Here is a 12,263-nt window from a genome sequence, read left to right as displayed (position 1 = left end):
GCTGACAGCTGTGGAAAGTATAACTAAGCACAGTAAAGTGTTTTGCTTTACTTTATCTAAAAAAAGTATTCCCATTTTCTGCTCTGTAAGCAGGCCTATTGTGAGGGAAATATTGTAGCTTTTACTCCATTAAATTTTCCACATAACTTTAGTTCCCCTTCCAGTTACTTTGTAAAATGGAATCTAGTCATCTATATATAAGATAATATAAGCTAAATGATAAGTGAAAACAACACTTTTACTCAAGTTAATTGGGTATATTTGCTCATGGAAAGGTAAGCCAACCTGTAAAATAAATAAAATAAGCCTCAACAGTCCTGCAAAGTTTGAGTGAAAAGTGTCAGTTTTAGGCTATACTATGACTCATAGTATATTTATTTGTATGCATATTATTTTGTGCTTCAATTCAAGATTAAGTCAGGATTTGAAATGTTTTTTTTTAACCCTGTGTCTTAACATTTCTCTTACACTGTTGAATCACTAGTTTTGGATTTTATTTTCCTAAACATAAATTGCAGTTCCTCAAATGTCCACTTGAGGCTGGCTCCAAAAGTCAAGGAATCCCCATTAGGTCCCATGTTAAAATGCCCATTTTCACAACAAACAAAAAATAATTTTTGGTCTGAATAGCTCTTGTCTTTTATGGCACACACTGTACACAGTGATTTTAAGACATTTTGATTTTAAGGACAAGAGCTCTTCACAATAAGGGATAAGTCTCATCTGACTGACATCTCACCTCCTCTCCAACTCTGTGCCTGTTACTAGATTGATCAAATGCTAGATGAAGTAAGCATTTCCAACCTGGAAGCTGTCGTTGTTTGGCTTCAAAACTCTTAATCAGAAAGCAATAGATGATGTCACTGAGACCATGTTTATACAGTCTAAGGTCTACATATTATCTGATGAAAGTTTATACATTAACCATAATAAGGAATTGATCGTAGAAACATAACAACACAAAACCATCAGCCAGCTGTGGAGATCCCCTCAACATTTCAAAAGCATTGTTTAGGTTTCAACCTCACCATTGTGGTTCACTCTCTCATCAGCCTTATTTCCAGCCTCAGCAGGCAGTGAACAAGCAGTGATAAACCAACCGCTGTGTAGAACCGGGCAGGTAGCAAACAGTGTGCAGGAGTGTGAAATTGGACAGGGTTTTAGCTCCTCGCTCTCGAGCTCGTTTTGTTTTTTTCCCATTCCCCACAGAACTACTCCTTTTGTCACTTTCTGTGTGTAAACCCGAGTGCAACACCAGGAGAGCGTTCACGGAGAGACATTGTGCGAATGCTTTTCCTCCATTTGTACAATAGATGTGGTTGAGACTGCAAAAGACGCTCAACTCAGAGTGAGCAGGTGTAAACCTTTTTGGCCTTTTTACCGGGTAGGAAGACATGAATCTGTGTGGAGAAACTTTAAAAAATCTCATTTTCATCACAACTACAAACCAATACTCACCCAAAAAAAAAACGCTGCTGTAATCTTGTGTAACCTGTTCTTTTTTGTGTGTCTTTCTGAGTTTAGATCAACCTCCAGAGCCCCAAACAGGCTCTTGCTTGGGAATGTTATATAAGCATTATCCCATTTATCTGAAGGTTATAGAGATGGATAACAGTGGCTCCCTCTGTGGTTGGTGCTGGGTCCTGTGCTTTAATGTGGGTCAGTTTGACCTGCACTGCAAAAGGGACTTGTATGAATATTAAAATAAGTGCTATAATCACTCTCCATTTAACAGCCCTCAGACATATGCCATGCTTTAAACTGTGCATGAATAGCTGTATAAATCTTTCAGTATGCACTCATCTACACTGAGTTCATCATCCAGGGACCCTCTCTTCCTCCAAGGCCATTCATTTTTCATGGAGCCCCGCTGGTGATGGAGCATGTCCACAAGCAGGACTGGGAAATTACTGTGAGAATCTTACACACTTTGTGGTACGAATACAAAAAAAAAAAAAAAAGCACAGAGGACTAGATCTCATTAAATGTCCCTGTTCACCGCTATGATTGTGCAGTTTTTTTTTTTTTTTTTGGGACACATCCTGCTGCATTGTCTGACTGACGCACTCTGCTGAAAAATCGTTTAATTTGGTGGGTTTACTCAGATGTGAATCAGATCAGGTAATCATTTGAGCTTGCAATAAAGCCCCTCATTTTCGGGAAGAACCAGATACGTGCAACCAAATTCCAATATTTCCCTCAAAGGTCACTGCAGATTTTTTGAGACATTTTGAAAAACAAAATGTATGAGAAAAGAACAAGTATCATACATGACAATCCTCTAGGTTTACATTAATTGGTTAACAGGCTGAATTGGCTAATTGATATTTCTATGTGCAGCACAACCATTTTTTGTAGAGATGTTTTAAAAAGCAGAGAGCGGTGCAAAATGGGAAACAAACAACCCACCGGGGACAGTCCCGTCCAACCTCCACATCTCACTCTCCAGATATAACACACTGTGTTTCCTCAGTACTCGGATGACTCGGCTGAATCAGCAGGGACCAACAGGCTGAATTATGGAGGTGTTGTGGAGTAGTGTGGGCTGAAAGAGTGTTTATGGAGAGAGAGAGGAGTCACCTGTTCTCTGTCTCCATCAAAGCATGTAGAGGCGGTGGATGAGTGTTTGTGCCTGGTAGTCCCCCTTGATGGTAGTCTGGGCTGAGACTGAGCTATAGTTACAGTATCCTGCAGGAGAGTTTCTTTGATTCTGGCTCAATACTCTTGGAAACTACATATTGGACAATTTGGCGCTCCATAATTCACATTGTAATGCGAAAGGTCAAAGTAGGATGTAGTGAGCAGGGTGGAAAATTAGACGGCAGATCTAACTATCAATCCAGTGTTACTGACTTTTATGTTTACTGTAACAAATGATCTTTACCTCCCCTTGAAACAGTGTTTTAGGATCAACCTCAATCCAAAATGTTACGCAGGAAACGCCAAAATAATGCAATAGATGAAGGTATTTATTCTGCCCCAAATTGCTTTAACTTGTGGAAAAAATGAGAGCGGAAGAAAGAGATGAAAAGGTACAATATGAGTTTGATTGCAGCTCTAAACAGGAAGCAGTTACACAATGATTTGTGTGACAGCCCTCTTCACTTCAGCTGGCACACTGCTGGGCAGTTAATGACTCAGGGTTAGCGTGGGTTATAATGTCACCGCCAATTAATCTTCACAAATAAACACAGAACAGATTTAATTGTTCTTTCATTTGTTTGTTTTCTGCTGCTGTTCTCGAAGCTGTTTTTTAACCTCCATGCTAATTGTGTTTTAGAGCTGCGAGCAAGCCCCCTGGTTCCTTCCTGCAATGCACCATGGGGAGGAAAAGTGTCAATCACAAGCACATTTTAAAATCAAGATTTTTTCTTTGTGTTAGAAAACTTTGCCACCTTCTCTGCACAAAATCTCATCACATACTGTAAATGCTAGCTAGGAGCACACAATAGATTGAGGCATTTCGAAGACAGTAAGACACTTGGGTAGAATAGAGCTTCATCTTTAGGAAATGGTGTCAGTGTGTTTTCACTATACTGTAAGTTAGGTCAAGGTATGGCCTCATTGTAGGAACGTCTCCGTACTGCGTTCTCCTTCGCCCACATTTCTATATTGGGAGAAAATGTCCCATAGCCTGCAGTGATCATCCAATCAGGGTGGAGCTGAGCTACATTTGTTAGTGGTCCAAATTAAAGGTGATCCAATTTACCTCAACGCTGAAGATTGAACTCATCCTGAAAATACAAGTATGAAATATTTAATTCTAGAGAATATCAGGAAAGAGGGGCTTAACTGGGTTCTCAGCATTTATTTAATCTGATAAATAACCAATTAAATATATACTGAAAGGCTTAATATAACAAGAGTGCATGAAAGTCAAAGTCATAGAAAGACAAAGTCAAGACAACTGCAGTTTATTTTGGATTATTCATTTAAAATGGAAAAGTTTTTTATGTTTTTAATCAAATATGTTTATATTAATTTTTAAATTTTTCATTGGAGTTCAATAAAAGCTGAGATTTTGTGCAGGAAGGTCTGCCTTTGGCCAACATGAAACTTTAATAATGTGAAATTTACATACATATTATATCAAACTGATGTTGAGAGTCAGGCCACTTTAACCACCGGTCCCCTGCAGAAACATCCGTCAAGGGTGTTTAATGAACACAGTCTACACAGAGACCGATTTTAATGGTGATAGCCTGTATTAATTAACATTTAAGAAATTACAAATGTAGGTGTGATGTCTCAAAATATGTGAATTTTACAAACTTGTCTTGTGTATAAATAATGTGAATAATAATAATAATTGACCCATGTTTCTCGCACTAGTTAAGCACAATGAATGCACGACAGCTGTAAAGTATTTACACCTCTTCATAAAGGTTAAACGCCTTAAATCATGTAGGTTTGCAGCATTTAACTGACCACACCCACTCGGAATGCCACAACATATCAGGGTCTCACAATAAAACTTACTTATGTGTTTATTCCTAATGTGATCCAAGTAAGTGTGAGCTAATCGGGATGTATTAATAGATTGTTTAAGAGGAATTAATAACGCTGGTGTGGGTGATTCATAGTCTACATTGGAGGAGAAAAAACAGCCCCGCCAGCTGACTAGGATACGGGACCTTTAATGCAGCTGCAGCTCTTCATTCAGATGCTGAGTGGGGCAGAGGAGGACCGGAGGAGGGACCCGTATCAAGGAAAACCAGACCACATCTCTATTCTGATCGCATTTTGAAAGAAAAAAAATCTCACTTTGACGAATACCGCTGGGGGTTTTCTTGTTTTTATACAGTGTCTAGCTCTTTTTTTTTCCTGGATGCAGACGGTGAGGTTTGCGGCATTCAAAGCATTCTGAGTGATCGGAGCTCAGCAGCAGCATCACATTGCATGAAATGCGTCACCGTGATCCAGTTTACCCAATTACAAATATCGACTCTGCGCTCACGGACGGTTCCCCGCACTGACCATTTCGTCAGGTAAGACATTTCTTCATTTAAACTGACTCGGCTTATAATGTATCAAATAGCAGGCATGCATCTTTTGGTATTCCTGCCCTAAAGCAATGCTGCGTGAAGTGCGGGAAAGGATGTTACTGTTCTTCGAGGCCTGCACATTACAATAAATGATGTATTGTCCCGTCTTTCAGCCAATGTTACATTCATTGCAGCGCTCGTTGTTAAAATCAGTCAGCCGCTCCATTTGGAGATGGAAAGGTTTATCTGAGGTGATTACGCGTGAAATGATGCACACTACCAATGTTAATCGTTAATATTTGGGTCTTTATGATATAGCCTGAGCAGGAGCACTACATGAGTGTTGGTGGGCGTGTTTCAGATGGTACTGATAGGCAGTGTCCTCTGAATGTCCGGGGTCTCATGGTGTCTTCTTTCGGTGCAGGTAACCACATGCGCGGGCCGGTGTCGCCACGCTGAGCTCGGAGAGCACGAAGGGTAGGCTACAGGGGGTCAAGAGTGACAAGAGTTACCCGGGGATAGGTGGACCAAAATGACAGCCAGAACCTCTGAGGCCTCCGGGCTGTCGGTGCCGCTGCACCGCTGTCACGGAGCTTCCAACAACAACGGCACCTGCGCGGAGCAGCTCAGCACCTTTCCCCCGTTCTCCTCCACCCTCGCGCTCCTCGTGCTGGTGGCCGTGCTCGTGGGGATCATCCTCGTTTCCTTGGCAACGTTCCACTTCCACAAGAGGAAGCTCCGGAATAGGAAGATCCGGCGCGCGCAGGAGGAATACGAGCGCGACAGTCGCAGCAGCCCCGCGCGCCGCGCCGTCGAGCCCGCGAGGCCGTGCGTCATCGTCCGACCGGTGAGGCGCGAGGAGGAGGAGGAGGAGAAGCTCTCGTGCGGGGACGTCAACGACAACGAGGCAGTTCCTCTTGACTGTTAACTTGGTGCAACTTCAGGGAATGAGACTGTGGAATAAACAGGAAAAGCAATAAGGCACAAAAAACTCCCACACCCATGTCTGCTGCTTGTAGATGACTTAGAAACAGTAGTGGGGGGGAAAAATCAGAATATTTAGCAGAATAGGCCTAGAGCAGGGATGGGCAACTTTGGTCACAGCAAGGGGCCACATTCATTTAATTCTCACTGCCAGGGGGGCCAAATTGTAGAATACAAAAAAAGATTACAGTCGATTATGTCTCAAATTTATCTCAACATATACCGGTGATCAAATATTATTATGGACATATTTCTGCTTTTCATGATTTCATGGCAGATTTCATCATGTTTTCTTCATGTTTCCAATTAATTGATGTGTAAAAAAATTAACCTGAGGGCCACGTTGAGGGTTGATGGGGGCCGCCAGTTGCCCACCCCTGGCCTAGAGGTAACACTAGTAGGCTACTGTAGAGGCACATAGGTTAGCTATGTGGCCTTATAGTTTCTAATACACTAGTATTTAGCAACCGGTAATTCCTTAAGAAACTGTATAAAGTATTTGCCTGCTTTGACTTTTGGACCTCTTCCTCTTCCCCCAGCATAAAACGTTGTTTAAACCTCAAAGATGTTTAAACTTTAAATCCTTCCTGGGATGTGACACATTTGGTTGTGTTAAATTATTAAGAGTTGGTGACACAACACAGTCCATAATGGCTCGCTGATCTTCCTTGGCATGTCCTATGACACACTACCACTATGTAGTTAGACTATAATGGATGTTGTGGTGCTGTTAGGCAGTGCAATGCTGCATATAGGCTGTAGAAATGGCTTATTTGTATGCGTAGTATTTTTTCCTTGAATTAAGTGACTTAGCATATTTGCATAAAGTACTGTCCTCCGATGTCTGTCAGACATCTGTAGGTAGCTCTAGTTAGCCTGACAGGATGCAAGACTTTTTCGCTGTAGTTATGCACATAACATTTTGTTTCTTTACTGTGTCAGATAGTGAGTTTTAGCGCTAATAGAGTATTTACATTTTTGAGTATTTATAATGTATTCTCTGACATGTAATAACTTGATAATCCTTCTAACAGAGGGACATACTTCAAGCCAGTCTTAATTTTTGATCCTTCATATTGTATCATAGTGGGCCTAAAAGAAATTACGTGTCATTTATTATATGAATTCACTGTAAATGTATGCCATTATGAGAGCTGGAATGTTTTACAGTAACGTCATCTTTCTGGAGTTCATATAACCTGCCTTATCAAAGGAAAATATGTAATATTCAAAGTTTATAAATAAATACTTACATTATGTTAAAATCTTTGAATGTGTCAGTAACTTTGAACACCCTGCTGTTAACAACATTTTCAGAAACAAGAATATTGCCTCTCAGTGGAATTTTGCCAGTATATTGAGGTGACTGGGAAAGTCCCACCATGGACTTATATTATGGTATGATAATATGGTAACGTTTGGATGGATTTTCACCACATCATGCAGCCGACTAGACAAGTACAAATGACCCTCCAAAGGGAGATGCACATGTCCAAGGTCTCTTGCGAGGACCCTTATAGCCAGAGAACCTTGTCAGGGCCAACACCATTTCAACGGTGTATTATATAAACATGTGAAGTGCATGTAGTGTGGAGCCCCGAGTATTGAATAGAGATTTAGATCCACTGCTTATACAAAGCCTCCTGTGCAGAGCCTTTTGATTTTTCAGTGTGATTTATTGACTTGCAGGTTATCCAATAGAAGTACCATTTGTAATTTCAACATCTCGCCCATAATGTCAACTCAGATGTCTTACTGGAGGTCAGTGGCAGTGAATCAGCATCAGTCACTGTGTTGGCAAAGTACCAGGACACCATGTTCCTAATTGTCCCCCAGCAAGACAAAACGCCCGAGAATATGAAGCAGTCTTTGGCGAGGCTCCAGCTCTAGAAGATGCACTGACAGACTGCCCATCTATCTTATCTCATTGGAATAAGTGCAATGGAGTGAAACCATTTATCTTCACAGGGGAATTGGAAGACAATGTCAGGGAAAGATGACTAATGCAGTTTATGTTTAAACATACCTTTCTTTCCCACCCATTTATAGATTAGGATCTAGAACACTGAGCAACGTTTCCAGCATCTTAAATACAAAATAAAGGGATTTAATGGAACCGAACTTTGCAATAAAGAGGCATGGCTCTCTTAGGAATGATGGTAATACATCAACTGAGACCAGCTGCAGGATACATTAGTCATAAAAAACAAAAGTAATACCTTTTTTTTTTTTTTTTTTTACCTTCAGCCATCTTGTTTAATACACATTGCTCTTTTAGACTTTTACATTTGCTAAAGGTGTAATAAAAACTGAAATATTGGGTGATGGGGAGTGAACACATCTTTCTTGTCCGTAAGGAAAAATAAGTAACGAGCAATGCAGCTAGCCGGCTGTCAGTGGTAAAGAGTAGATGTGATCGACTTAGGCTGGATGGATCTCAGTTTTGACTATTGGCAGTAAGAGATGGATGAATGGATGGAGGTCAGGGGCTAGGAATAGTTAGACATAAGTAGCCAAAAGAGGATGGGACCTCTAGTCCTCAGTATGAACAGAAGGAGGTCAGGGGTTGAACATTAATGAAGGTGAGTGACAAGGGATCAATGGAGGACAATTTTTTTTGGAAACAGTGGCCAAATATTGAAAAGGCCAGTGAAATATGATCCATTGATGTCAGTGGCTATGAACGCAGTTTAGTTACAGGGAATGGCTGGAACAATAGAGGAAGTCAGTTGCAAAGAAATTAATGGGGTCAATGGCTCGGAATAGATGGAGTTCTAGTTTTGGCCAGTTGCTAATCATGGATGAAGGTTAGTAAATAGGAATCAATGCAGGCAGTGGCAAGGAATAGGCGACAGCATGAACATCCAAACCAAAAAGGGCAGGAGTGGAGTCAAGGAAAAAAAGTTACTGAAAACAAGCAGGGCTCCAATATTCCAGATATTTATTTCGGTGAAATACATTTCTAGAATATTGAATATTGGAATATTGGATCTTTCTCTTTGTTTTTAGTAACACAGTTGAACTGATGATAACAGTGGACAGTCAAAAGGGTGGATGAAGGATCAGTAAGTGTGAATATATTGAACAAGTAGGGATCAATACAGGTCAGTGACAAGGAATAGATAAATTAATAGAGAAAAATCTGTGCCGGTTGCTTGGACTAAGATCAATTTATTGGGATGGTAAATGGCTAGAAAGCACCAAAAGAATAACAATCTGTGGAGGCCAGTGACAAGGAATATGGGAAGTGTCAAGGGATGGATGTAAGAATGGAGGGAAGGCAGTGTCTAGAAACTGATTAAGGCTGGTGGCTAGTAATCAATGACAGTCAATTTATAGGGATGGTCAGTGGCTAGGGATGAATAAAAGTCAGTGAATAATAATCAGGGTGTCTTCACAGCTAGGAATCAGTGCAGGTTAGTTACAAAAAAGAAAATGGTTAAAACGATGGAGGAAAGTCAGTGAGTATGAATACAGAGGTCATTTGAAAGTAATGGATGGAAGAATGAAGGGAGGTCTGATAGGGATAGTCGGGGGGTCAGGGTATAGAAATCATCTGAGGTGATCGCCGGGGAATCAATGCAGATCAGTGGCAAGTACTCTTTGTAAGATTGAAGTGAAGTACGTGGCTGGGAATTAATGGGGACAGTGGCAAGGAGTAGCTGGAGGTCAGTAGCTGGAAATGAGTGGACGACAGTTTTTAGTTGGCGTCAGTGGCTAGAGGAAGACGGTAAGCAGGAATCTGTGGAGGTCAGTCGCATGTATGGAGGAAATAATGGAGGGAAGTCAAAGGCTTGTAAATGATGATGGCCCGCAACTAGGAATGGATGAGGGGGAAATGATAGGGATGGTCAATGGCAACGGGCCTGATTAAAGCTCAATGAGTAGAAAATCAATGTTGGTGATTGGCGGATGCAGATTGGTGGAAGAAACTAGGATGAGGAGGCAGTGGCAAGGAATACATGGAGATACGGATGCAGGAGTAAACGAGATGGTTATATATATATGGAGGTCATTATCTAGGGAATTTTGAAGGTCAGTGGCAAGTGATCTTGAGGTAAGTGGAGCTTGGAAAGGTAAATGTTTTTTAAATCTAAGGTGGTCAGTGACTGACAATCAATAGAGGAATGGATGGAGGTCAGTGATGTTTGGCTGCTAGGCATAGAAAAGTGTCCATGGTTTTAAGGCCAGTAATAGCAGTCAGTATCTAGGAATTCATGGAGATCACAGATGAGACTGCAGGGAATGTAGACAGGTCAGTGGCTGTGGAAAAGACAGAGCATGGTGGCAGTCAGTGGGTAGGATGGGACGAAGGTCATGAGCTTGGAATTATGAAGGTCAGTGGCTAAGAATGTGTGGAGAAATGAAGGGGTCTTCTCTAGACAACAAAGGGGTCTTTGTCGTTTAACCAATGGAGGTTTGTGATTAGGTTTGGATGAAGGTCAACAGCTACAAATGTATAGAGGTCAGTGGTTAGGAAAGATCAAAGTTTGTTAACTAGGAGTTGTTGAGGAAGTTGTTGCTTTACGGACAGAGATACTACGTTTTGGAGGTCAGTGGTAAAAATGAATGAGATGACGAAGGATCTCTCTTGAGGAAACACTGATCTGGGCTGCAGTTATTTATTGTCACATAAAGTGCTGCATTAAAAAAAAAAGACACACATGAATAGAGTTTTTTTGTATGGTATAAGTTTGCTCTGGGAATCGCCTATTTATAGCGTATAGCCTGATTTAGAATTAATGAGGACAGTTTTCAGAGTTTTGTCGTCCCAGGGAGTCTGCTCCTCAGTCCTGCAGAAAATACTTTCTAAGGGACTCTGGTTGGCCAGGGAGTGGATCAGGTCCTTTGAGGCTGTTATTATAGCACTATTATCGTCGTGTGTAATGTGTGTGATGCCTCAGGCAACTGATCTTAAGTTATTACAAATCAAAAGTGTACGATCACATGATGGTATGTGATTATTTGCTGTAAATAATTAAAATACAGTTTTACTATTTCAGTCAAACATTTATTTGTGACCCAGGAGACCTTCCCTTTAGTGAAACATCTTCAACACAGGTAAGACTAATCACTGCAGCTTATAAAATGTTTAAAAAAGGATTTTCTTTTATTTAATTGTAATTTTTAAGATGTGATTAAAATGTTCTGAGCTCTAAAATCATGTAGAATACAGTATGTTGAAAAAACCAACACATTTTTCCTATTTACTTTAATGTGTCTTTAAAGTAATCCATAATTAACCATGATTTCTGGAAAGTAAACTGAACTCAGTTTTCAATCCTTCCTGACGTAAATCTCATCTTTCACTTCTATAGTCTCTGTGCTGTATGCAGGTTCTTTTGCCTTGTTTTTTTCCTGCTTTGGAAATGGTCCACTCATTATGAATTATTCAGTATGAGTTTTGTAGAAGGTGAAGAGAAACAAGAACAAAAAAATGGGTTGCGCTGTCTTAAGTTGTGACCAAAGAAACATGAACATTATGGCAAAGCAGGTGTTTAAGATAAGCATCATGTTGTTTGAAGTGCAGATTTAAGCCTCCTCCGGGTAGTGATAAAACTAAACTCACATTGTCCCTACAAGACCTGGCAAGTATACTACTGGGTGCGCTAATTAATGGGTTTCCGGTTGCACTCAATATAAAACCAACACCCTGCCAGCAGCCTGCTAACCTGCCTGCTGTGAAGCGCCACACTCAATTGGGCAATGCTTAAAAGAAAGCATCATGGGAGAAGACAAAGTATTAAAGGGTTTTTTTTCCCCCATTGTCTTCTTACAGTATGAATCCAAGGGAATCAAAATATTGGTAAACATAAGCTGAAGAGATGCATAAGGCCACTACATCTTACCCATATTGATGAGACTTTGCTCTCAGCTTTACAGCCCACTTTTTTTATTCCACTGAACCACATTAGCAGATTGGTTTCGGGGCTCTATATCTCAACTTAGCGTGATGAAAAGTGACAGTTCACTGTCAGGTAGAAAGGACACCGCTGCTCCTATTTTCACCCCTGCTGTCAGGGGTTCGAGGCGGAGGATTTGTCACCACCAGTGTCTGTTTATATGCTTCATTACTGCACGTTCAAGCTGTGGCCAAGAGAGTACAGTGCCAGGAACTCAGGCATGGATCTCTGATGTTCTGTAGGCAAACGAGGGGATGACAGATTGTCTCACTTGAAAAAAAGCATAATTCTTCTGGAGAAGAAGCGTTTTGTTTTGACGTATTGTTGTAGGTAACTTGGGGATAAGTGTTTCAAGGACACTTTAAAGAGGACTATGGGAGTACGTTAAATA

At 40.8% G+C, this 12,263-nt stretch overlaps 1 protein-coding gene across 1 annotated transcript; it reads left to right on the top strand.

Annotated features, from left to right (window-relative positions):
- Positions 1 to 4,501: 4,501 nt before the first annotated feature.
- LOC109988923 (uncharacterized protein C11orf87 homolog) lies at positions 4,502 to 7,234 on the top strand. The gene is made up of 2 exons (XM_020640531.2): positions 4,502 to 4,988; positions 5,410 to 7,234. Exon 2 carries the CDS (start codon positions 5,518 to 5,520, stop codon positions 5,911 to 5,913), a length of 396 nt encoding a protein of 131 aa, XP_020496187.1. The 5' UTR covers positions 4,502 to 4,988; positions 5,410 to 5,517; the 3' UTR covers positions 5,914 to 7,234.
- The last annotated feature ends 5,029 nt before the right edge of the window (positions 7,235 to 12,263 follow it).

This window comes from Labrus bergylta, chromosome 14, assembly GCF_963930695.1.
Source record: "Labrus bergylta chromosome 14, fLabBer1.1, whole genome shotgun sequence".
Classification (NCBI taxonomy): Eukaryota; Metazoa; Chordata; class Actinopteri; order Labriformes; family Labridae; genus Labrus; species Labrus bergylta.
Note: the sequence above shows the minus strand (reverse complement) of the source record. Positions and strands in the feature narration are given on the sequence as shown.